The sequence below is a fragment of the Halichoerus grypus genome, chromosome 6 (assembly GCF_964656455.1).
Source record: "Halichoerus grypus chromosome 6, mHalGry1.hap1.1, whole genome shotgun sequence".
In the NCBI taxonomy this organism is placed as follows: domain Eukaryota; kingdom Metazoa; phylum Chordata; class Mammalia; order Carnivora; family Phocidae; genus Halichoerus; species Halichoerus grypus.
Window position 1 is genome coordinate 121,200,797 of NC_135717.1, and position 27,123 is coordinate 121,227,919.

At 46.4% G+C, this 27,123-nt stretch overlaps 2 protein-coding genes across 11 annotated transcripts in view; one reads left to right on the forward strand and one right to left on the reverse strand.

Moving 5' to 3' along the window:
• Window positions 1–9,717: 9,717 nt before the first annotated feature.
• ITGA7 (integrin subunit alpha 7) overlaps window positions 9,718–27,123 on the reverse strand; it is a 31,922-nt gene continuing 14,516 nt past the window's right edge. For 8 of the 10 annotated variants that reach the window (XM_078076103.1, XM_036086557.2, XM_036086555.2 and 5 more), the window contains 4 exons: window positions 24,317–24,430; window positions 24,001–24,099; window positions 23,787–23,912; window positions 21,092–21,800 (listed from right to left, as the gene is read on the reverse strand). In XM_078076103.1, coding sequence (XP_077932229.1) covers window positions 21,570–21,800; window positions 23,787–23,912; window positions 24,001–24,099; window positions 24,317–24,430 — 570 coding nt within the window. In that variant the 3' untranslated portion in view covers window positions 21,092–21,569. Of the gene's footprint in view, window positions 10,908–11,132; window positions 11,558–21,091; window positions 21,801–23,786; window positions 23,913–24,000; window positions 24,100–24,316; window positions 24,431–27,123 lie in introns of those variants that run through there. The other 2 variants (XR_013449220.1, XM_078076104.1) reach the window with 2 other exon arrangements.
• TMT1B (thiol methyltransferase 1B) lies at window positions 18,385–21,137 on the forward strand. Its single transcript, XM_036086568.2, has 2 exons — window positions 18,385–19,294; window positions 20,391–21,137. The coding sequence occupies exons 1-2, from the start codon at window positions 18,797–18,799 to the stop codon at window positions 20,625–20,627; spliced, it is 735 nt and encodes a 244-aa protein (XP_035942461.2). The 5' UTR covers window positions 18,385–18,796; the 3' UTR covers window positions 20,628–21,137.

Sequence of the window (27,123 nt, forward strand, 5' to 3'; positions counted from 1 at the left end):
TTATTATTTTTATAGCTTTTTTGAACTGTAATTTATATACCATAAAAATTCACTTATTTAAAATATGCAAGTCAGTGGTTGTTTTTGTTCGTTTTTTAGTATATTCACAGGATTGTGTAACCATCACCACTATCTAATTTTAGAATATTTTCATCATTTCAAAAAGTAACTCCATACCCCGAAGCAGTCACTCCCTGTTCTCCTTCCCTGCCCCTCCGGCCCTCCCACCCCCCCACCTCCCGCAACAAGTAATCTGATATCTCTCTTATGGATTTGCCTATTTTGGACATTTTATAAAATAGAATCATGCAAAGTATGGTTTTTTGTGCCTGGTTTCTTTCATTCAGCATAATTTTTTCAAGTTTTGTCCATATTATTAGTACTTCAATCCTTTTTATTGCCAAATAATATTCCATTGTATGGAGATATCATATTTTATTTATTCATTCATCAGTTTATAGACATTGGGTTGTTTACACTTTGGGGCTATTATTAATAATTCTGCTATGAACTTCCATGTACAAGCTTCTGTGTGGACATTTGGTTTTAACACTCTTGAGTATATACCTAAGAATGGAATTGTTGGGTTATATGAGAGCTCTTAGTATTTTGACAAGTTGCCAGTTTTCCAAAATAACTGCACCCTTTTGTATTCCCACCAGCAATAGATGATGGTTCTAATTTCTCCACATCCAGCACTTGTTGGTTGGTTTATAGTGTTGTTCATACCTTCTATTTCTCAGCTGATCTTCCTCCTAGTTGTTCTATCCATTATTGGAAGTGGAGTGTGGAAGTCTCCAGATATTACTGTTCAGCTGTCCATTTCTGCCTTCAGTTCTCCAGGTTTGACTTCCTGTATTTGTTGTTGGGTGCCTTTACTAATACCAGGCAAAAATAGAGGTTAAAACAGAAGTTATTACTAGAGATAAAGAAGAACATTTTATAGGGATACAGGATTCACTCTATAGTGAAGGAAATAATAAACATTAAGTTGAAATAAATGAAGTAGGAATTTTTAAAAATAGAGAAAGTCAGCAAAACAAAAAGTTGAGTCTTTGAAAAGATCAACAAAATTGATAAACTTTCAACTAGACTGACCAAGAAAAAGAATAAAAGTATTGGGACGCCTAGATGGCTCAGTCGGTTAAGCGTCTGCCTTCGGCTCAGCCCATGATCCCAGGGTCCTGGGATGGAGCCCCGCATCGGGCTCCCTGCTCAGTGGGGATTCTGCTTCTCCCTCTGCTTGCAGCTACCCCTGCTTGTGAGCACACGCATTCTCTCTCTATCTCTCTGACAAATAAATAAATAAAATTGTTAAAAAACAATTTAAAAAAATAAAAAAAGATTATAAGAGAATACTATGTGTCCAACATTTGGCCTTCCCTGGCAATCCTATTTATGGCTTTTTTTTTTTTTACTTGTAGATGGGCCATACTCTCCTGTTTCTTTGCATGTCTCAGTTTTTGGTTGAAAACTGGACATTTTAAATAACATTATGTGGCAGCTCTAAAAATTGGATTCCCACATCCTTGGGGATTTTTGTTGTTGCTGCTTGTTATCGTTGTTTATTTTGTGACTTTCCTGGACTAATTCTATAAAGTCTATATTCTTTGTTACATATGGCCACCTAAGTCTCTGCTTGGCTAGCTTAGCAGTGAGCTAATGATCACACAGAGATTTCTTTAAGTGCCTTGACCATTGAATCTCCCCGCTTTGCTGAGGCGTCGTGTGTGTATTGCAGCCTGAGGCGTCGTGTGTGTATTGCAGCCTGCCTTTGATTCTCCAGCAGTTTACAGCTCCCACTTAGTCTTCATCTCCGGCTTGTATAGAGTCCCTAGGTCAGCCAGAGGTGAGAGATGCGCAGCTGTGTACCTTGCATTCTAGACCCTCAGATTTTCAAAGCTCCCTATCGACATCCCCAAATTCTCCTTTCAAGATTTTAGCCAGCCTCTTGTTTGCCCCACAAGATTGCCACATTAAGCAGCAGCAGTTTTTAAATATTGCTAACCACTGCCCTCAAGGTAGGGATTTCCTCACTGAGCAAATGAAGAGAAGCCCTAGGGCTTTCCCAGGGATCTTTCAGACAAGTCAAATAGTGACAATTCTCTGGAAACAGCTCTTTAGGGAACTCAAGCCCGTTCTACGCCTTCCAGTAGCTGCTAGGATTCTGGGTTTTGCAGTGTGGATCCAAGGCTGCTGGTTTCAAAGCTACGTGGAGCTGGGGAAAGAGGATAAGAGTAGGGCAAGTTCAAACACCACAAAATTCACTGTTCTTTCAAGATTCCGCCATTTTTCTTAAAAAAAAAAAAATGCTCTTTGGGTTGTAAGCCTTTGGTTAATTTCTGGAGTTCTGAAATACTTGATTTTGACAATTTTCGTCAGTGTTTTTATTGCTTTTATGGAAAAACATGTTTTCAGAGGTCTTTATTCCACCATTCCAGAAGTGCTTCTTCCTGCTCTTAGTTTTAATCGCACTTCCTTCATAGTTCCCTGGGGTCTCAGAAAGGGGTGGGTCCTGAAGAAACAATGGAACCAAAAAAGATTTCAAGGACTTCAGGTCTGCTTTTTGCCAGATCCTAAAGTCGTAAAACCTCAGGATGAGCCCTCTGTTCCCCACGACCACGGTTTTGGGGGCGTGGGGGTGCAATAGCCGTGCTGGGAGACCAGGGCCAGCGCTGACAAGGAGTGTCTCAGTAGCCGGGCAGGACTGGAGCTGCTGGGATGAGCGAGGAGTGAGTCACCAGCTTTTGTGATATTAGTAAGTTGGTCCATAAGACTAGCACTCATGGTTTTTCCATTTTTTAGTGCCTATGTTGCAAGGGGAAACATACAGAACCATGAGTAACTTTCTACAATTGTCATAACTGACTTCACATTCTATCTACAACCTGGATGTGGCAGGCAGGGCCACTCAGAGACTGAAAAAAGACTATTCCTCTTCATTTTCCAGGCTCTGGGTACCTTAAAAAATAAAGAAATGTCAGAACAGAGTTATTAAAATATTGATATACTTTAGATATTTATTTTTAACCAACCAAAACTTTGAACACAACTAATAAACACAAAGACAATATGACCTTATTTGGCAATAAGGGAAACACTATACTTGAGGCCCTTCATGGATACAAGGCCCAGGCCCTGCAGTTTTCCTGGTTCCCCTAGTAATAACGCTCCTCCTTTCTGGGCTACTGGGGAGTTCTTTGCTTCATTCAGATAAATCAACTTCAAGTTCTCTCTTGCTAGAAGAGCCACCTACAGCTCAGTAGATCAAAGTGGTGGCTCCTCCTCACAAACCCAAGGAGGTGAGAAGTGCATCCTCCTCAATTCATGGCTGCATCTCAGCCCCTGATCATGTCCTCCTGCCTCTCTGGGCTTCCCCAGGAGAAAAAAAATCATCCCCTGTGTTCTGTTGGAGCACTACACCACTCTGTGAGAGGGAACTATTAAAGAACAGTCCAGAAGAAGACTAGAAGAGATGCCATTCCCTTGTATCATACAAGCAAAAGAGTCCTTATAGACCCTTGGGGCGCCTGGGTGGCTCAGTCGTTAAGCGTCTGCCTTCGGCTCAGGTTATGGTCCCAGGGTCCTGGGATCGAGTCCCACATCGGGCTACCTGCTCAGCGAGAAGCCTGCTTCTCCCTCTGCCTGCCACTCCCCCTGCTTGTGTTCCCTCTCTCGCTGTGTTTCTCTCTGTCAAATAGATAAATAAAATCTTAAAAAAAAAAAGAAAGAGTCCTTATAGACCCAGATCTTCAGGAGAAAAGGATTTCTTGCAGACCCTTCCTCTCTCTCTACCCATGTTCAAACTTCAGATTTTAGCCAAATGCTAATAGAAACTTTCCTCTGTCCATATTTTACCAGATCCAAATTATCTCTGATTTCATGAATGAAGTAGACATTGTGTGCTGTAGCCAATTTCCTCACAGTTTACCTAATAAAAAGCAAGCATACCTCATCCTAGTGAGGATTAATTTTTCTCCCAAATCAATAAAATCCACTTTTGTATTAGGAAAGCATATATTGGGGCGCCTGGGCAGCTCAGTCGGTTAAGCGTCCAACTCTTGATTTCCACTCAGGCCCTGCTCTCAGGGTCGTGAGATCGAGCCCCACATCAGGCTCCGTGTTCAGGGGGAGTCTGCTTGGGATTCTCTCCCTCTCCCTCTGCCCCTCCCCCCTGCTCATGCGTTCTCTTGCTCTCTCTCTCTCCCAAATAAATAAATACATAAAATCTTTTTTTTTTTAAGGCATATATTGCCCTGATATTAAAATCTTGACCCTATTCCTTCAAAATGATAACCCTAACGGGACTGGGCTAAGGAACACTTGCCTTCTTCCCAAGCCTGCAGTATCTCTACTTGGTCACTCAGCCCTCCCAGGCCAGGTGCAAGGTCAAATTCTGATCCACAACTCTCTTCTCTGACAGAAGGAAAGGGCAGGTGTCAAGACTTCACACATATCACGGTGTGCATTCTAACACATATCTGATGGCTTCCATGATTTTTGCTGTGAAATACCAAAACATCACATTTGAACATAAGAGGGTACATGCAGGAGTCACACAACAGATACATACAACAAGAAGAGCACACTTGGGTGCTAGGGGGCCCCAGCGACTCTGCCACCCACCACCTGCTCGCTGTGAGTTGTCCTTCTGACCAGAGACCGAAGATGAAAGCCTGCCAGCCGCGGGATAAAGCAGGACATTTTCGCACAGCCACCCCTTCAAAAGGTAAATTATTGCTTTGGGTTAACAAGAATGTTGTTTACACTCAACATTCTGACCCTTACTCCAAGCCTGCACCTCGCCCCATTCCTGAAGCTGAGCGCCCAGCCCCAGTCCCTGCCCCAACCCCAGGAATGGGCTCATCTGATCCTCTGGCCCTGACCATTGCTCACTGACCAGGCCCCGATTGTCTCACCCATCAGTTCCATCCAGGTCCTCCTGCCTCCCTGCCTAATCCTGGCCAGACTCCGTTTGGTCCTGTTTACCCAAGCCCAGTCGCCAGCCCCCGACAGCTCCTGTTTGGCCCCACCTATGAGGGTCTCAGTCTCTAGACCTGACTATGTGAGCACAGCTGCTAGAGTCCTTTGCCACCATTCCTCCCTGAGGTCAAGCCCTGGAATGTCCAGCCAAGCCCTACACCGCACTGCTTCCTGGAAGAGCGAGAGCAACTAAGGATCTGAGCTCACAGGCTTGAAATAGTGCTTCTCAAACTTGAATACACATAGGAATGACCTGGGTGATGCGGGAGAGCTAGGTTCTTGTCTCACGGAATTGAAGAATGAATCTCGCTGACAAAGGAGAGTGAGTAAAGCTATAAAGTTTATTAAATGAATACACAGAAAAACCTCTCAAGAGTGAGAGGGGCCCGGACAGGGTTGCCAAGGAGGGTCTTTAGGGTTGGTCTTTTATAGAAAGCCAACTAGGGAACTTAAATCCTTTTAACATCTCTATTGATATCATCATTGAGCAAGGACTAGTGATAACACCTTCAATGGCTTGCTTCCTTTTTAGGGTCTGCTTATTCTTTGTTGGTCACAGGTGATTATCATAAAAAAGACACCCATCCCCCCATGCCTAGGGCAGGGGGGTCCGGTTTGTTCCCTTATCTCTGGTTTTCCCACACCTCCACATTTTGGGGGTTCTGTGAGCCTGGTCACATAGTCCCCTATCTATCTCTCCCTACCTAGCCCCACCTGTCTCTTACTCATGGGGACCTTGTTAAAATGCAAATTTAGATTCAGCAGGTCTGGGGTGGGGCCCAAGACTGCAATTCTAACAAATACTCAGGTGAAGCCAATATTGTTGGTCCAGGGACTACACTTTGAGTAGCAAGTTTCTAAATATTAATTATTGCCATTTTGCAAAATAAAAAAAAAAATATTTCACAGTAACAACAGTCCTAATGTCACTAAGGAAAGAGGAGAAATTGTTCCCTCGCAGTTTGCTCCAGCCCACAGAATTTGGAGTCTGTCCCATGCATATTTTGCACTAACCACATGCAATACTGCTTTGAATCTCACATAAAAGTTTCCTATATATTGTGATGAGCACCGGGTGATGTATGGAAGTGTTAAGTCATTACGTTGTACACCTGAAACTAATATTATATTATATGCTAACAAACTAAAATTTAAATAAAAACTTGTTTAAAAAGTTTCCTATATGTGTGTTTTGTTCACTACTTATACATATGGTTCCTTTAGAGCATTCATTCATTCTGCAAACAATATTGATTATTACTGTGTTGGGGCTAGAGAAACATGTAAGACGTAGTCCCTGTGCCCCATAAGCCAATGGGCTTTTAAAGGGGACAGACACGTAAATAGCTATTTTTGGCACAATATGGTAAGTACAACAATAGTATCTATATACAATATGAGGGAAAAGAGGCTCAGGATAGTATCAGAATTAGGGAGTCAGCAGGAAAGCCATTCTGGGCAAAGGAGAGCCTGAATGAATCTAACAAAGAGAAGGAGTAAGCCAAGTGAGGTGTAGGGGACCCGCCTGGCGGAGGCTCCAGTATGAAACAGCTGGGTAGCAGGGGAACTGCACACACTTGGGGTTGTCGAAACACATTAGCAAAGGAGAAGGCCTCAGAAAAGAGGCTGAGATGTCGACCAGGGGCTGATCACAGAAGGCCTTTCTGCCGTAGTAAGCAGCTTGGACTTTATCCTCTGGACGACAATGAGGACACAATTCAGATTTTTAAATAAGGGCATGGCATGGTGATGTTTGTTTTAGGTAAATCATGTTTGAGGACTGCGTGGAGAATGGATTTGAAGGTGACAAAACTAGGCAGCTGTTTTCATGGTCCAGAAACCAGATGATATGGGTCTGAATTTACCGCACTGGCGGTTGGGATAAGACAGAGGAGACAGATTCAAGAAGGTATTTGGAAGTACACAGCAAGATTTAGTGATGAATTGAATGGGGACGGGGGTGAGAGAACAGGAGGGTGAAGAATGGCTCCCAGGTGCTTGGCTTGGGGGAATTACAATGTATCCAACCAAATCAGAAAGGACAGGAAGAGCTGCTGGTTTGGAGTTCCAGACCAGAACCCACCTCTATGCTAATGGATCTCCAATATTTATCTCTAGCCTAAAACGCTCTTCAAAATTCCAGATTCACATATTTAACTGCTCAATGGACATTTCACCTCCAAATCAGCATGCCAAAACCAAATTCACCATCTTAAAAAAGAAAAAAAAAGTCCTTATTCTGGTAAATTGCCTCCAGTGACTAGAATCAGAAGTCTGAGTAAGCTGTTAAGAATTATAAATGTTTACAGGGCACCTGGGTGGCGCAGTCAGTTAAGCATCTGACTGTTGGTTTCACTTTTGGTTTCAGCTCAGGCCCTATCTCAGGGTCCTGAGATTGAGCCTAGCATGGGGCTACGCCCTCAGCGTGGAGTCTGAGACTCTCCCTGCCCCTCCCCACCAAAAATAAATAAATAAATCTTTGGGGCACCTGGGTGGAGCAGTTAAGTATCTGACTTCAGCTCAGGTCATGATCTCGGAGTCCTGGGATCGAGCCCCACATGGGGCTCTCAACTCGGTGGAGAGTCTGCTTGTCCCTCTCCCTCTGCCCCTCCCCCCACTCATGCTCTCTCTGTCTCTCTCAAATAAATAAATAAATAAATCTTTTTAAAAAATAAATATATAGATAAATGGTGGTTGCCACGGGCTCATGAGAAGTTATTGTTTAACAGGCATGGAGATTCAGTTGGGAAGATCAAAAAGTTCTGGGGATGGGGCGCCTGGGTGGCTCAGTCAGTTAAGCATCTGCCTTCAGCTCAGGTCATGGTCCTGGGGTCCTGGAATGGAGCCCCACATCAGGATCCTTGCTTAGCAGGGAGCCTGCTTCTCCCTCTCTCTCTGCCTGCCACTCCCCCTGCTTGTGCTCTCTCTCTCTCTGTGTCTCAAATAAGTGGGTAAAATCATAAAAGAAAAAAAAAAAGTTCTGGGGATGGAAGGTGGCAATGATTGCACAGTAACGCGAATGGGAATGAATTTAATGCCGCTAACTATACACTTAAAATTGATTTAAATGGTAATGTTTATATTATGCATATTTTACCAAAATTTTGTAAATGAAAAATAAAATGCTACTTCTTACCACCTCCTACATAAATCTCCTCTCTGTCCCCACTATTGTTCCATTTTTCATTATCCCTTCACTGGACCATTGTAAATCATCTCTCTCTTTTTTTCATCTCTCTTTTTTTTAATTTTTATTTATTTCTTTAATTCCAGTATAATTAACATACAGTGTTATATTAGTTTCAGGTGTATAATATAGTGATTCAACAATTCTATACATTACTCCATGCTTATCACGATAAGAGTACTCTTAATCCCCTTTATCTATTTCACCCCTCCCCTCATCCCCTCCCCGACCCCCACAACCATCAGTCTATTCTCTATATTTAAGAGTCTGGTTTTTTGTTTGCCTCTTTTTTTCTTTGTTCATCTGTCTTGTTTCTTAAATTCCCCATGTGAGTGAAATCATGTGGTATTTGTCTTTCTCTGACTTATTTCACTTATACCCTCTAGGTCCATCCACGTTGTTGCAAATGGCAAGATCCCATTCTTTTAAATGCTGAGTAATATTCCATTGTATGTATATATATTACAGCCTCTTTATCGACTCATCTATCTTTGGAAACTTGGGTTGCTTCTATATCTTGGCTATTGTAAATAATGCTACAATAAACATAGGGGCATATACGCCTTTTGAATTAGAGTTTTTTTTTTCCTTTGGGTAAATACCCAGTAGTAGAATTACTGGATCATATGGTAGTTCTATTTTTAATTTTTTGAGGAACTTCCATACTGTTTTCCCCAGTGACTGCATCAGTTTGCACTCCCACCAACAGTGGACAAAGGTTCCTTTTTCTCCACATCCTCACCAACATTTTTTTTTCCTTAGGTTTTTTATTTTAGCCATTGTGACAGGTGTGAGATAATATCTCATTGTGGTTTTGATATGCATTTCCCTGATGATGAGTGATGTTGAGCATCTTTTCATGTGTCTTTTGGCCATCTGGATGTCTTCTTTGGGAAAATGTCTATTCATATCTTCTGCCTTTTTAATGGGATTATTTGGGGTTTTTTGCATTAGATTGTATAAGCTCCTTATGTATTTTGGATATTAACCCCTTATTGGATATATCACTTGCAAATATCTTCTCCCATTCAGTGGGTTGTCTTTTTGTTCTGTTATGTTATGGTTTCCTTTGCTGTGAAAAAGCTTTATATTTTGGTGTCGCCCTAATAGTTTAAGTTTGCTTTTGCTTCCCTTGCCAAAGGAGATATATCTAGAAAAATATGTTTTTACGGCTGATGTCATGCAAATCATCTCTCAGCTGGTCTCCCAGTCTTTTTCCTGTAAATCCAGTCATCAGAGAGATGCTTCCAACTAGCCATCAGACCATATGACTCCTTCCCATTTCCTATAGGATAAGATCCAAACTCCTTAGGTTGGCATATAAGATCCTCAATGATACAGACATTTCTCAATGAAATGGACCCTTTCTCAGTGATATAGACCTTTTATTCATCCATCCAATAAATATGTGTTGAGTGATCTCTGAGACTGACACTAGAAATGGCCCCGAGTATATATGGCAATAAAGAGGGAAATACGCTTTCTGACAATGTGGAGTTAATTCAGTAGAGGAAACCCCAGACTTTAAATTATTGACAAAACTAGATGGGGGAAAGGAAGGGATGCTTGCACTCTAAGACCTGAAAGGTAAGTAAAAGTTAAGTAGGCAGGAGGGAGGAGAGGACTGCTGCAGAGAAAGAGAGCATAGTAGGCAAAGGAAATGACAAGCTCAAAGGCACTGAAGCAAAAAGAAGAGAGTGTGAGGAAGTGAAAGATTGTATAGCTCAGGCTTGGTGAGTGTGGGAGAATGGGGTGAAGTGGGCAGAGGCTAGATCTGCAGGGCTTTGGGCCACCATAAGGATTTTGGATTTTATGCTAATGGTGATGGGAATTCACTAAAGGATTTTAAGTAGGGGCTGGCAGTGGGGAGAGCAGTTATGAGGCTATCATAATGGGCCAGACAGACGAGAGTTGTGACTTGCTCTGTGCAGTGGAGAGGCTAGAAGTGCATAAAATAAAGATAAATCAGGAAATAGAGCTGGTGGGACTTGGAGATAGCTTGGATATGGGAGTAAGGGAAAAAGAAACTCAAAAAATGAGTCCTAGGAATTATGTTAGACTTTTTCAGGTATGATAATATTCTGGTTATATTTTTTGTTACATATCTCTAAAGATATATATTAAAATATTTACAGATGAAATGACATGTCTAGGGTTTACTTCAAAACAATACCCAGGGTGGAAGGGGGAAGTGGATGAGGATATGGATGGGGCAGGATTGACCATGGCTTGATGGTTGTGTTGGGGCTGGATGGTGTATACATGGGGATGCCTGACTCTGCCAACTTTTGTGTGTATTCAAAATCTTCCATTATACAAAGTTTAGAAAGAGAGAAGAAGCAGAAGGAGGAGAAAGAAGAGGTGAGGGGGAGGGGGGTAAGGAAGCAGGAGAAAGAGAAATAAAATAAGTCCTAGGTTTTTGCTTAAGCAGTTGAGAAGCTGATGATGCCATTTATTGAGATGGTGAGGAGAATGGGCAAAAGAGACTTGACAAGTACCATTTTGGACATGTTAAGTGACACATCCAGCACACGTGCTGAGGAATTTGTCACGTAGGCAATTGGATATGCAAATCTGAATGAAACTCAGGAGAAAAGTCTGCATTAAAGAGATCAATATGTGAATAATTAAGCCCATGAAAATGGATGAAATTACTTAATGAGATAATGTAGACAGAGGGAGACCTAAGGCTAAACCTAAAGAAACAAAATCTAGAGGTTGAGTAGATAAGAAAGACCTAAGAAAGGAGGGGCGCCTGGGTGGCTCAGTTGGTTAAGCTACTGCCTTCGGCTCAGGTCATGATCCTGGAGTCCCTGGATCGAGTCCCACATCGGGCTCCCTGCTCGGCAGGGAGTCTGCTTCTCCCTCTGACCCTAACCCCTCTCATGTGCTCTCTCTCATTCTCTCTCTCTCAAATAAATAAATAAAATCTTTAAAAAAAAAAAAAAAAAGAAAGAAAGACCTAAGAAAGGAGTCTGAGAAGGAACATCCAAGGGTATAAAAACAAGAAGGCTATGATGTTGGGACAGCTTAGATGAGATAGTATTCCAAGGAGGAAGTAGTAACCAACTGTTCTTGAGGCTGGTAAGAGGTCAAATAAGATAAGAACAGGGAATAGCTTCTGGATCTGGCAATGTTCAAGTAAAGTAAGAACAGTTTTTATTATGGCATTGGATTGAAGAGGGTGGAAGAGGGAATGGAAAGTGAGTAAATTGAGATAACACAAGCAAATGATTCAAGAAGTGTGGCCATGGGGCACCTGCGTGGCTCAGTCAGGTTCAGCATCTGACTCTTGATCACAGTTCAGGTCTTGATCTTAGGGTCTCAGCTCAGGTTTTGATCTCAGGGTCATGAGTTCAAGCCCTGCTTTGGGCTCCATGCTGGGCACTTAAAAAAAAAAAAAAGAGGGGGGCACCTGGGTGTCTCAGGTGATTAAGCATCTGCCTTCGGCTCAAGTCATGATCCCGGGGTCCGGGGATCGAGCCCCACGTCGGGCTCCCTGCACAGAAGGGAGTCTGCTTCTCCCTCTGCCCCTCCCCCTTGCTCATGCTCTCTTTCACTCTCTTGCCCTCTCTCTCTTTCGAATAAATAAAATCTTTTTAAAAAAAAATAAAAGGAGGGAATGAAAGAAGTATGGCTGTGAAGTAGATCTATAGAATGTGGTGGTAGCTAAAGGGAGACATGAAGTCGAGAGGGTTGCTTTGTTATTAACCTGACATATATTAGAGACGATAGTATGTTGAAAGATCCATAGAGATAAATTATCTAAGAGAGAGGAAATAAAACTTAAGGTTAAAATTAATGGCAGCATTGTTGATAATACCCAAGAAGCAGTAACAACCCAAACGAACATCAACTGATGAAAGTATAAACAAAATATAGTATATATATCTATACAATGGAATGTTGTTTGGACGTAAAAAGGATGAAGCATTGATATGCTACAACATGGATGAACCTTGGAAATATCTGCTAAATGAAAGAAGTCAGTCACAAAGGGCTAGAGTATGATTCCTTTTATATGAAATGTCCAGAATAGGTAAACCCCTAGAGACGGAAAGCAGATTGGTGGTAATGGGGACTTGGGGGAAATAGGGAGTGACTGTTAATAGGCATAGAGTTTCTTTCTGGAGTGATAAAATACTCTAAAATTGATTATGGTGGTGGTTGCACAACTCTGAATATACTAAAAACCACTGAATCTCGTAATTTAAACTGGAGAATTTTAAGGTATATGTTTTGTTTTGTTTTTTTAAAGATTTTATTTATTTATTTGAGACAGAGAGAATGAGAGAGAGAGAGCACATGAGATGGGGGAGGGTCAGAGGGAGAAGCAGGCTCCCTGCCGAGCAGGGAGCCCGATGCGGGACTCGATCCAGGGACTCCAGGATCATGACCTGAGCCGAAGGCAGTCGCTTAACCAACTGAGCCACCCAGGCGCCCAAGGTATATGTTTTTGTGAACTATATCTCAGTAAAGTTTCAATGTTACATGAAAAATTGAGACAGTAAGAGGGTATAATATAGATATAGAGAGATTAACCCTCGACAGAAGTAACAACATGCCCTCCATTATAATAAGAGAGGAAAGATGGGAGAAGAGGCAGGTAATCTGTAGGCCTCGTGGTAGAAAATAAAGAAGTTCACACCTGATGACTTCTATCATAACATATGATGTAAATTCATCAATGGAAAGTAAGGATAGGAGAGAGGTTTTAAGAGGACAGAGGATTTGGTATGACATTCATCTCAATACTTATTTAACACTATTAAGTGTTTTTATCTCAACCCCAAAGTCCACGTCATTCTCAATGGGTGGCTCAGTCAAAGTCTAGTCAGGCAAACAGAAATCACTCTAATGCTTTCAAAACAGAGGAAACGTAATGTAGGGAACTGGCTAAAAATATGTTAAACCCAAGGGGCGCGTGGGTGGCTCAGTCAGTTAAGCAAATGACTCTTGATTTCCGCTCAGGTCATGATCTCAGGGTTGTGGGATTGAGACCCATGTTGGGTCCTGTGCTCAGCAGGGAGTCTGCTTGAGATTCTCTCTCTCCCTCTCCCTCTGCCCCTCCTCCCGCTCATGCACGCACTCTTTCTCTCTCTGTAAAATAAATAAATATGTCTTTTAGAAAATATGTTAAACCAAAAACTTAATTTAAAAAAAAAATATATATATATAGGGCGCCTGGGTGGCTCAGTTGGTTAAGCATCTGCCTTCAGTTCAGGTCATGATCCCAGGGTCCTGGGATCAAATCCCGAGTCAAGTCAGGCTCTCTGTTGAGCTGCTCTTTCTCTATCTCTGTCTCTCTCTCTCTCAAATAAATAAATAAAAACAAAATCTTTTTAAAAATAAGATACATATAGATATATATAAAACATATATATGTGTTTTCCCCATGGTTTAAAACATAAACATTTGGGGCACCTGGGTGGCTCAGTTGGTTGGGCGGCTGCCTTCGGCTCAGGTCATGATCCTGGAGTCCCTGGATCGAGTTCCGCATCGGGCTCCCTGCTCGGCGGGGAGTCTGCTTCTCCCTCTGACCCTCCCCCCTCTCGTGTACTCGCTCTCTCTCATTCTCTCTCCCTCAAATAAATAAAATCTTTAAAAAAAAAAAAAACATAAAAAAAAATTTGTCCCCTTGGTTTAACATATATATATATATATATATATGTTTCCAAGGGGAAAAATTAGGAAGTTTGGAGGGGCAAAAGGAATAAGGGATGATTCCCAAAGATCATAAGCGGCTAACAGCCCGGGACTGGAGCCCACAAACCCTGCCACTGTCCTGCCAACACTGTCACATGTTCTAGATCTGCCGAAGAGGGCAGAGATGGAATGGCTGAAAAGGTGCAGCCTTTGGCTCAGGCTGATGGAATCCACTGCTGCTTTGGAACCACCACAGCCAACAACAGCCACACCATGCACCTGGCAGCAGGAATATGCCTTCTTCCTCCCGCGGTCTGCTCTCCCTCCAGGGCTTACTATAGGCAGAACCCACAAAGAAGCTAGGAAGCAAGTGAGCCAGGTAAATGCAGGCTCTTAACTCCAGCAATACAGAGCAGAGAATAAAAAGGTGGGTGAAAAGCTGAGAGAAAATAGAGATAGCCCATGGGAAAGCATGTGAAGCAGTCCCATTAATTTCTGGAACAAGAAAGTACCCATCCTACTATTTAACATTGTTCTAAGGAATTATATAAATCAATTAAGCAAGAGAAAGAAATAAAAGATATAAAAATTGAAAAGGAAGAGGTAAATTACTGTTATTGGCACGGATCGTGTTATGTTTAGAAAACCCAAACAGGGGCGCCTGGGTGGTTAAGTGTCCAACTCTTGATTTCTGCTCAGGTCATGATCTCAGGGTCGTGGGATTGAGTTCTGTGTGGGGCTCCATGCTCAGCAGCGAGTCAGCTTCTCTCCCTCTGCCCCTCCCCTCACTCGCACGCTCTCTCTCTCTCTCTCTCTAAAATAAATAAATAAATCCTAAAAAAAAAATAAAGAATCAAATTAAAAAAATAATTATAAACAGTAAGAGCATTTAATAAGATGACTAGGTACAAAACTAATACACAGAAACAAAAATGATGAGATATATATACAAATGGAAACCAGTTAGAAGATAGAAGTGAAGAAGAGACTTCCTCTTATATTAGTCAAAAAAAAGTAATATAACTAGAAAGAAGCTTAAGAAATGTTCAGTATCTACATGAAGATATCTTTGAAATACTACTGAGGGGACAAAAGAAGATATGAACAACTGGGGACACATAACATACTTTTGGACAAAAGGTATGTCAGTTCTCCCTAAAATATATTTCACATAATCCTAATAAATACCCAGAGCAAACATCATACTCCATGGTGATAGACTAAAAATGTTTCCTCTGAGATATATAAGAAAAGGATGCCTGCTTTCACCACTTCTGTTCAACACAGTACTGGAAATTCTAGCCAAAGCAACACAAGAAAAAGAAATAAAAGTCATCCAAATTGGAAAGGAAGAAGTAAAATTATCTTAAATGTAACTACATTACTTATTTAACATGGGGATTTTTGTCTCAACCCCAAAACCCACATCATTCTTTTTTTTTTAATTAACATACAATGTATTATTTGTTTCAGGGGTACAGGTCTGTGATTCATCAGTCTTACAGCTTACATCATTCCTAATGGGTGCTATGGAAAACAGTATGTTGGTTCCTCAAAAAATCACACATAGAATTACGATATAATCCAGCATTTCCACTTCTGGGAATTTACCCAAAAGAATTGAAAGCAGGGTCTCAAAGAGATATTTGTACACCTACGTTGGGGGGCGGGAGTTAAGATTTATTTATTTATTTTAGAGAGAATGAGCAAGAGCATGAGCAGGAGGGGCAGAGAGAATCTGAAGCAGATTCTGAGGTGGGGTTTGATCCCACGACCCTGAGACCAGGGCCTGAGCCGAAACGAAGAGTCCAACACTTAACCACTGTGCCACCAAGCACTCCTGTATGCCCATGTTTTCACAGTAACTAAATCGTGAAAGCAACCCCAGTGTCCATTGATAGATGAATGGATAAGCAAAATGTGGTATATACATACAACAAAATATTATTCAGCCTTAAAAGGGAAGAGATTCTTCAATATGCTACAATGTGGATAACCTTGAGGACATTAGATTAAGTGAAATAAGTCAGTCACAAAAAGACAAATACTGTATGATTCCGTTTATAGGAGGTACTTAGAGCAGTCAAAATCATAAAGACAAAGTACAATGGTGGTTTCCAGACACTGGGGGGAGGGGAGAATGGGGAGTCATTGTTTAATGGGATGGAGCCTGCTTCTCCCTCTGCCTACTGCCCCCCGGCTTGTGTGCTCACTCGCTCGCTCGCTCTCTCAAATAAATAAAATCTTTAAAAAAAAAAGAAAGAAAGAAAGAAAGAAGACAGACAAAAAGTACATACTATAGGATTCCGTTTATATAAAATTCTAGAGAATGCAAACTAACCTATAGTGACAGAGCAGACCAGTGGTTACATGAGCATGGGGATGAAAGAGGGAATGATGGATTGCAAAGAGATGTGAGGAAACTCTCACGGTTGGTACACATGTTCACTGTGTTGAATGTGGTAATGGTTTCACAGATGTATTCATACATCAAAACCCATCAAGCATACACAACTATGTATGCTTTCTTACGCATAATTATACATCATTAAAACTGTACAAAGAGGGTATTAGGCTACAGCCCATTGAATAAAACAGGAAATCTGTGAGTCAATAATAATATGAATGAGTGAGTAGAGATGATAGGTAGATAGATAACTAGATGATGATGATAGATGATAAGTAGATAGATAGATAGATAGATAGATAGATGATAGATAGATAGATAGATAGATAGATAGATAGATAGATAAAAGATGCCTAACACCAAATGTTACTAGTGGAAGTGTAAATTGGAATAGCCACTTTGGAAGACTCTTGGGCAGTATCTGCTAAACCCAATAAAGCAAGGTATTCGAGAGTGTGTACAATGTACTACCATTTGTGTAAAGAAAGAGGAATATATAGACACACGTGTGTGTATGCATCTAAATGTGGGGTGGGTGTGTCATCTGCTATTTCGCAGATCATCTCCATCTCCAGAAAGATTCCAAGAAATTGCTATTGTGATGTTTGGTGCCTCCGGAGAGGGGATCTGAGTCATTGAGAGACTAAAGTGGAAGAGAGAATTTTCTCTCTAGTCTTTTTGTACCTCTTAAATTTTGTGCCATGTGAATGTATTACCTTTTCCAGAAAAGACTTTAATGATTCTTTTAAAAGCAAAGAGAAACCTCTACGGAGCGACTTCCCTCTGACGTCACCTCCCACCACTTCTGCAGCTCACCCATTCTCCGCTAAACTGAGCTGCTCACCCATTCCAGAAAGGGGCAGGCGGCGTCTGTCCATACACCTGCTTTTTCCTCTGCCGGGAACACCCTCCCTTTCCTATCCCCGCTCCGAGGAGCCTCACTTGTCCCCCAGTTGGCTCGGCTTCCCCTGACTCTTCACGACAGCAGAAAAGCCACTCTGCGCCCACACCGCGTTCTCATCGGCTTGGATCATTACCACCTCCTCCGTGAGCTCACACCCCTGCTGTGGGGAGAATTGCTGCCTCCCTTAGTCACAACAGAAGCAAAGCCCAGAGAAGAATGTGTCTGACTATGGGGCACAGAACCTCCCACCTGACCAGCAGCATGGGGGCTGCCCCTGGCTCGGGCAGCTCTGTGCGGGAAAAGACACTTTCCTGAAATAGCTCATCCCTGCCTGACTCAGGAGTTGTCCCCACACCTCTCTTAAGGCCCCCGCCTGCCGGAGCAGATCCACTGGTGGGTTTGACTGGACGGCAGAGGCAGTGGGCTTCGACAGAGCACCCCTCTCAACCCGGGACTTTGTTTAAACTCAGTCTTCCCCCAGAGGCCATCAGTGGCCCTGGGAAATGCTACTCATGAGATTTTAGACTATTGTAATTTCCCTCTTGTATAATGCCAAGCTGTTGATTTTCTTTTCTCTATACAAAATTTCCTTTGGCCACTACGCAGTTGGTGGGCAGCCTGTGCAACTATCTGTGGGGAGCTCCCCCCAAGCTTCTGAGGGAGGCTTCAGCCAAAAGAGAAGCCACCGCATAATAATTTGGAGACTTTCTGCTAAGATGCCTGTCACCCCGAAGTCTGGGTTCTGAGACCGCCCTGCCTCCATGGTAGCATGGGACCGAAGCGTCGGGAGTACGGTCCTGGGCTGTGAGGACAGCTAGGGTCACCTGCTTCCTGTCTTCCCCCACTCTCCTTAGATCACACGAATGTAGGAGCAGGGGGAGACCTTAGCAACTATGGAAGGCCCATCCAATCTCTCTTCATCTCCCCATTTTACAGTTGAGAAACTGGAGCCCAGAAAGGAAAAAGACTTGCCCAAAGAAACACAGCAAGTTACAATGGCAGAACTAACTCTGGGACCTGGGCTTCTCCACACTGCCTTTTTCTCCCTTCTTTTCTTCTATTGCTGGGGCACTGTGGTCTTGAACCGGTCAGTTGAAAAAATGCCTTTCTTTTGACCTGCAATCTCCCTCCTTCTCCTGACCAATCCGGCCTTCCCCTGAATCCTCTGTGCTGGGCTTCAATCTGGGGCAAAGGCATGTTACAGTTTACAGAGCCCTGGGGGTGTGCCAGGGGAACCCAACCAGATTTTCCAGCTTGCATAACCTGAACAGATCCTGGGGACAGAATGAGGCCAGCACATGCCCATGAGTCAGCTCTGTCCCAGCATTTGGCCCCCATAAAGCTGTGATCTGAGACCTGTCCCCCTCTGCCCTTCCCACTCCTCTCTGAAATGATCACACCCCCACCCTCAACTGGCAGGGCCCCAGAACTCAGGACACCAGCACCACTCAGGACACCGGCTCCCCCCACATAAAACTATGGGGCCATAGTCCCCGCGTCCTCTGCAAACATTCCATGTACCCTCCACACCCTGGCAAAGAGAAAGTGGACAAGTAGGACACAGGGAACGAAGTCCCATCGCAGGGGGCGGAGAGACTCCCGTCTCCGGCGCTGGAGAGAGCGAGAAGGCCAGCGTCCCGACGGAAGCGCAGCTCCGAGCCGGCGTGTCATGGATGCCCTGGTGCGCCTCCTGCAGCTGCTGGTGCTGCTCCTCACGCTGCCCCTGCACCTGATGGCTCTGCTGGGCTGCTGGCAGCCCCTGTGCAAAATCGGCTTGCCCTACCTGATGGCTGTGCTGACTGCCAAGTGCAACCGCAAGATGGGGAGTAAGAAACAGGAGCTCTTTGGCCAGATAAAGGGGCTTCTGGGAGCCTCCGGGAAGGTGGCCTTGCTGGAGCTGGGCTGCGGCACCGGGGCCAACTTCCAGTTCTACCCAGCAGGCTGCAGGATCACCTGCCTGGACCCAAACCCCCACTTTGAGAAGTTCCTGACAAAGAGCATGGCTGAGAACAAGCATCTCCAATATGAACAGTTTGTGGTGGCTTCCGGAGAGGACATGAAAGGACTGGCGGATGGCTGCATGGATGTGGTGGTCAGCATCCTGGTGCTGTGCTCCGTGCAGAGTCCGAGGAGGGTCCTGCAGGAGGTCCAAAGAGTGCTGAGGCCGGTGAGCAGCGCGGGGGGGGGGGGAACGGGCGTGGGGCAGGCAGACGCGGCACTGGCCGCTCCAGGATAGGGCCTCGGTGTGCTAGCGCATTAGACACCCATCCACCCCCACCTGCTGGTGAACAGTGAACATGACCGGGGCCTCGATGGGGCAGACTAGGGTGCTGCGGAAGCCCACGGGAGAGCCCCCTAACGCAGCGGTTGGGGGGTGAGGGGGGAGACACACCTAAGGAAGTGATGTTTACACTGAGATCTGAGGGACTGAGCAGGATGTGGAGGAGTGGGGAAAATAAAAAAGGGTTCTAGATAGAGATATTAGAGGACATAGAATCTGTGAGATTTTGACCTGGGTGTGGAAAGGAGTTTAGGATGGTTTCCAAGTTTCTGGTATCAGTGACTGGTGGAGGGGAAGAGGGAGGGTAGAGGGAAGTGTCAGTTGCTGAAATGAGAGGAACGCATTTGGGACTTGTTGGGTCTGAGGTGCCACTGAGACAGGCAGGCAGAAAAGCCATAGAGGCTGTGGGAAGTCAGAGAAAGATGTGGCCTGCACATAGAGATGTGGAAGTCACCAGCTTGTAGCTGGTAAATTCAGAGCACAGGGGTGCATGAGATCACCTAGAGAGGGTTCAGCAAGGAGAAAAGGCCTGAAGGAACCGCAGCATTAGTCACGAGTCAGGTGCAAGGTTTCCCCAGGATGTCGGCCACAGGATAAGGTTGGATGTATGTGTCTGAGTCTCAGAAGACAGTGTCTCTGTACACGGTGAGATCTCTGCTCCTGTCTCTCCAGCTCCCCATCTGTCTGCCCTCGGCTAGGCTGTCCCTCTGGCCATTCTTTGGCTGGCTGTCCCCCTGGCCATCATTTAAAGATCACTCACCAGTCACCCCCACTTCTTCAGATGCGCTTTTGACTGGGAGGGTAGGAGCCAGGGGCTACGGAGAAAGTCAGGAGCAGAATGATGTGCTTCATGAACCCGCTGACCAGCAACCCCCGCTTCACCAAGAGGTTTGACCAGGCGTGGTCAGCGGGGTGGAGGTGAGGGCAGAGGATGTTGTAGAACGGAGCAAAGAAGGGACGCTAACTCTCTCTTCTCTCCCAGGGAGGAGTGTTCTTTTTCTGGGAGCATGTGGCTGAGCCACGTGGAAGCTGGGCCTTCCTGTGGCAGCGAGTTTTAGAGCCCACCTGGAGACACATTGGGGACGGCTGCTGCCTCACCAGAGAGACCTGGAAGGACCTCGAGAGTGCCCAGTTCTCTCAACTCCAAATGGAACAACATCCCCCTCCCTTCAAGTGGTTGCCTATCGGGCCCCACATCATGGGAAAGGCTGTGAAATAACCCTTCCCGAGTCCTGCCTCCAGCCAGAGCAATCCCACCTACCGCCTAACCTGTCTTCTACTGAGGAGGATCTAGGCAGAGAAGCCATTCCCCCCACCGCCCCTTTCCTCCCTCCCCCATCTCTGCCCCCACGTCTAACTTCAATCCTTCCTGCCAAAGTGAGAAGGCTCTATTCCTAACCTGACCACAGGGAGGAAAGCGATGTCCTGCCATGTCCTTGACTGCAAATCCCCAGACTGGATTTCCCAATTTTTGCCCACCCACTGCTAGGGCGGTTCCCTTGTTCCCATTAGTAAAGGTCCCCCTCCTCTTCATCTGAGACCACACCCATGTGCCCATGCTGGGTCCCCCAGCCCTCCCTCCCACTACCACCTTTGTCCTGAGCTGTGGGGGTTACAGAGGGAAGCAGTCCTCTCCTGGAGACCCTGGACGGGGGGAGCAGGACTCAGCAAAGAAGCCAGAGGTTTTGTCCTCAAATATTTTTTTAATAAATAGACAAAATCCACTAGATTGATGCAGCAAACTAAGGTCAGAGGAGAGGGGAAACTAGGGAGGGAAGAGCCCCTGAGTCAGCAACACAACCTCCTCCCCAACCCTCTGGGCTTAAGGCACTTTCAGGGGGACAGGTCCTTGGGGTCCTGTTAAACAGGGTGAATGGGAGAGGGAGGGATCAGGGTCCCTTCTCCCACGTTTGCGTCAGGACATCACTACCCTTCTCCCCTACTCTACAACCCCATTCCTGATTTACTGCCCTCATCACACACTGTTCTAAGGGAAGTTTTGGGGGGTGTTCCTTGGGGGGGATGCCTATGCCCCTGAGGAAGCAGATCCTGTCACATCCTGATGGGGCACCAGCAACCCACTCTGCCCTCTTCATCCCAAGGAGCCATGTCGGGGGAAAAGGGTGGAGGGGACCCATGGGCCAGGCTGGGACCCAGGGAGCTAGGTGGTGCCTGACACAGGATGCCCATCGGAACCTGGCTCAGGGTGCCCATCAGCAGCCAGGATGGGGTGCGCATCGGGGCCCTCCCGCCGGGGGCTGCCCCAGTTGTTCCTCAGGATAGTGCCTGTCTTCTCCTCCTTGAACTGCTGCCGGTCTTCCCGCGGGATTTTCACCGCGTGGTACTGGGGCACAGTGGCCTCGGGGTACCGTGCCCGCTTGAAGAATCCCATCTGTAAGGACCCCAGGCCAGACATGAGGAGCCTGCAGGGCTGAGGCCCCTGGAGCAGATCCCAGCACAGCCCAGCCCCTTGCCTCCACCATCAGTGGGGGAGAAAGTACCAACCGCAGCAGAAAGGAGCTGGGTGGAACAGCATCCAGTGCGGTGCATGGCCCCCACAGGTGCCACAATTAATGCCGGGCCCCCAGGTCCTCCCCGACGGCGAGAGAAAGACCAGGAGGGGCCAAAGGTGCAGGACCAAGGACATATCCCTTGGCTCCAGAAAGAGGGGGTTGAAGATGGAACAGCAGGACCGCTGACCCCACCCAAGCTTTTTTTAAGAGACCCAACAGCATGCCCCAGAACATGAACGAGATCTGAGACAAAAAAATGACTTCCTAGACCCCTGCATACTGGGAATGACTCCTCTCGAGCCTCAGACACACACCACGTGTACTCAAACAGAATTTCCTCGGGGCAGGGCCCTCCCAAGTCCATGAATATGGTGACCTTGCCCCGCCCTACATCATGAACACATTGGCCCTTCTATACCGAGGTGGAAATGTGCCCCTTGCACACTCACACTCAGGACCACCCGAGGCTCCTACATGCTCAGACCGCACGGCATGTCCTTGTACATTTGTCTCTGCACACTCATGCCCACAGAAAAGCCATGCATGGCACCTTCCTGCACCCCCACATGCTCATACTGCATGAGCCCAGCCACCCCTTTGTGCATGCCTCAGGTCGTGTGTACTCACCCTTATAATACCCCCCTTATAATTACCTCCCACCCCCTTCCACACCACCCCCGTGCAATCTCATTTCCTCACCCTGGTCCCCTGAATGCTGGGGGCTCTACTCACACATACACACTCACACGCACACACACGTGCACACACACAACAATTACCCCACAGTCCCTGGGCCCCCAGCTTCCACGGCCGAGGGCTGCACAGCCAGATGGGCCCGGTGATAGTTGGTGGGAAAAGATGAACTTTGGCTGCTCCGATGGAAGAAGCCACACTGGGATGTCAAGGGCAGAGGGGAGCAAAAGAGGTGGAGGATGGGAAGACTCAGGAGGGGTGGGTGGGGGCCCTCATCTCTACTCTGTCCCCCTTCCAAGAAAGCAGGGAGCAGGGATTCTGGAGCCAGTTTCATGAAGTCCCCGAAGACTGGCCAGGTTCCCCACACTTTGGATGCTCAGCCAGAGGCCTGGTCCATTGATGACTCACATTTACCAAACAGTGCGCTTGGTCCACACCTAGTCCGGGGAAGACTGGGGGCAGTTCTCCAGGGGGCCCCAAAGACATGCATGGTCCTCCATTGCCCAGATGTGGCATGTGGTGCAGGGTCTGACGATGGGTGGTGGATGCGATTCCCTGTACTGACATGTGCACGTGTGTGCTTTTTGGTGGAACCCCAGACACAAATGGGATTCTGTCTACACTGTGTTCGAAGACGGTTCCATGTAGAGCCCGGTATGTGAAGGTTCTAAGTTCCGTGCTGGAGGCAGTCCCTGGAGGTTGTTCTCCACGCTGTTGTGTCTTCTTTATCACAGTTTCCTTCCCAGCCTTCCCTGCCATGCTCTCGTTAAATCAGCCCCCACTTCCCTGCCTGCATGGCTCTGCCTGCCATGGTCCCACCCACGCCGTCTCCCACCTCCAGATCCTATGACCCCACCTTCTTCTAAGCCACCTGCTCTCAAGCTTTCTCACCTCTGAACTCCCACTGCACTCGCTGGCCCTAGCGCCTTCTGCCTGGTCCTTCCTACAAGGCTCACCTCCCCCACGAGACTATCATACCCCGGAGGTCAGGATCTGCATCTGACTTCTCTCTGAAACTCCGGAGCCCGACAGAGTCCCTGGGACACACAAGCGTTCAGTGTCGATGGGCCAAATAAATGAGAGAGCGGGTGGGACAGAGGACCACCGTATGAAGGGCCTCCCGCCTGGCAGGGAGGCCCAGCCCCCACCAGCGCCACCTGCCCAAGCCTCACCTTCCACATGAGCAGCACCAGCAGTGCCAGCACCAGCAGCCCGGCCAGGACGGCCATGAGGATGACCCACCAGGGGACTCCTTCTGCCACCACAGCCACGGGGTCCAGGTAAACCATCACGGGGATCTGGGGAATGAAGGGTTAAGGGAACAAGGACTGGAGCAGAGGGAAAGAAGAGCTTCCCCACCCCAGCTTCGCCAGGCCTGCAGCTCACCACCGTGGAGGCATCTCTGAGCAGCAAGTTCTTGATAGAAGACTTCACAGTGATATTGGCTCGGACGATCACTTCCAGGGACTTCACAGCTGAGTACTCCTAAGGGAGCAGAGGACAGCCTTCTCCTCAATGCCCCCCGCGCCCCGCCCCAGCTCCTGAAATTCTAAGTGCCATGGTGCCCAATACAGAGGGCGTCTCTGCCTGTCTTGGGTTAAGAGTGTGCTGCACTTGGACAGGGAGAAGGCAGAAAGAGCAGTGAGTCCCAGAGGGACGGCCGGGGAGGAAGACGCCAGCCCCACCGCCACAGTGCCCTTACCTCCAAGAAGGTGCTGTTCCAGAGGCGGCCCCACACGTGCAGCACAGCGGCGCGGTCAAAGCTGTAGAGAGGGCAGCTGAATACCACGCAGTTGGCGGTGCCCCGGGCACAGTCCTAGGGACCGGGACAGGCAGGGCTCTGAGCCACTTGGCCCCAGCCCACTGAGCCTCCCCAGGGCCCAGCACCCTCACATATGCGCTCACACGGACACAGAGTCTGCCCAGAGACTTCACTTCGTCCGTCCATCCATGAGCTCCCACACCCTGGACCCCCTATCGCCCTTGCTCCTCACTCATATCTCTCCCATTTTCCTTAGCCGACCTCAAACTCACCTCCTCCAGGAAGTCCTCCCAAACTAACCCCATGGTCCAAAAGAGCAGCCTACCCCAAATCTGGTCTCTCTGGCCTTGAAACACATGGGGAGCAGGGAGGAGCTCTCTTATTTGACAGCAGCAGCTGTCAGTTTCCAGTTTTGTAGTTTCCCAGTTAATGCTTATGTTATATTACAACAGTCCCATTTACTGAGCATCTCCTAGCTGTAAGGTACTTATTAAAGCCATCCTGCAAGATGCATATTATTATCATCCTCATTTTCCAAACTAGGAAATTAAAGTTCAAAGAGGCCAGGTGCAGGGTGCCTGACTGGCTCAGTCCGTAGAGCATGTAACTCTTGACCTCAGGGTCATGAGTTCAAGCCCTTTGTTGGCCAAAGAAATTACTTAAAAAAAAAAAAAAAGAGGGGCACCTGGCTGGCTCAGTCAGTAGAGCTTGAGACTCTTGATCTTGGGGTTGTGAGTTTGAGCCCCACGTTGGGTGTGGAGATTACTTAAAAATAAATTCTTTGGAGACATTCAAACGGCCAACAGACACGTGAAAAAGTGTTCAATATCGCTCGGCATCAGGGAAATCCAAATCAAAACCTCAATGAGATACCACCTCACACCAGTCAGAATGGCTAAAATTAACAAGTCAGGAAATGACAGATGTTGGCGGGGATGCAGAGAAAGGGGAACCCTCCTACACTGTTGGTGGAAATGCAAGCTGGTGCAGCCACTCTGGAAAACAGTATGGAGGCTCCTCAAAAAGTTGAAAATAGAGCTACCATATGATCCAGCAATTGCACTCCTGGGTATTTACCCCAAAGATACAAAAGTAGGGACCCGAAAGGGTACGTGCACCCCGATGTTTATAGCAGCAATGTCCACAATAGCCAAACTGTGGAAAGAGCCAAGATGTCCATCAACAGATGAATGGATAAAGAAGATGTGGTACATATATACAATGGAATATTATGCAGCCATCAAAAGGAATGAGATCTTGCCATTTGCAACGACGTGGATGGAACTGGAGGGTATTATGCTGAGCGAAATAAGTCAAACAGAGAAAGACATGTATCATATGACCTCACTGATATGAGGAATTCTTAATCTCAGGAAGCAAACTGAGGGTTGCTGGAGTGGTGGGGGGTGGGGTGGGAGGGATGGGGTGACTGGGTGATGGACACTGGGGAGGGTATGTGCTCTGGTGAGCGCTGTGAATTGTGCAAGACTGTTGAATCTCAGATCTGTACCTCTGAAACAAATAATGCAATATATGTTAAGAAAGAAAAAAAGAAGAAGAAGAATGTAGCAGGAGGGGAAGAATGAAGGGGGGGAAATCGGAGGGGGAGAAGAACCATGAGAGACAATGGACTCTGAAAAACAAACTGAGGGTTCTAGAGGGGAGGGGGGTGGGAGGATGGGTTAGCCTGGTGATGGGTATTGAGGAGGGCACGTTCTGCATGGAGCACTGGGTGTTATGCACAAACAATGAATCATGGAACACTATATCTAAAACTAATAATGTAATGTATGGGGATTAACATAACAATAAAAAAATTTAAAAAAATAAAATATCAAAAAATAAATAAATAAATTCTTTGGGGCGCCTGGGTGGCTCAGTCGTTAAGCGTCTGCCTTCGGCTCGGGTCATGATCCCAGGGTCCTGGGTTCGAGCCCCGCATCGGGCTCCCCGCTTGGTGGGAAGCCTGCTTCTCCCTCTCCCACTCCCCCTGCTTGTGTTCCCTCTCTCGCTGTGTCTCTCTCTGTCAAATAAATAAATAAAATCTTAAAAATAAATAAATAAAGATAAATTCTTTAAAAAAAAAAAAAAGGAGGCCAGGTGACCTTGCTCAGGCTGCACAGCTAGCAAGCTGGTAAGTGGTAGAACAGATATTTGAATCCAGGTCCATGTCGGGCTAAGCCCAAACCCACTGAAGGAGGAGGAGGCTGTCCCAGGAGCTGCTGGGGCACCGGGGACTTAAGCCCTGCTCCTTCCAGGTCTCACCTACATCCGTTTGGCCCAATCCCATCTGATGATCTAGGTGCCTAAAAATTGTGTTACATTCACCACACTTCATGTACAGGAGAAGGCCTTTGAGAGCATTTGAATTCTTTGAATGGTCTTTTATTTTGCCACTTTTGAGCAGCTCAAGAATCCTTGGCCAGTTTGTGTAAAGGCAATTTTAAGTGAAAAAATCACAGTTCTTATTAGAAAGGGAGGTCTTTCAGGGGAAATCAGCCACATGGAGAAGGCAGGACGATACCCGTGACAGGGAACCTACCATGATGCAAGTTCACGGTACCCCCACGCGCCTTCGTGTTGCCTCCTGCCATGCTCTCCGGGAGCAGGGAAGCTGGGGGCCCCCACGAGAGACGGGGTGTGACAGTGGGGCTCCCTCCCAGACAGATGCCGCCAGGCCCAGCCCATCTGTTCGCATCCCCCTGCCAACAGTCTCTTTGACTCCTTCTACCGCCCAGCCTTCCACA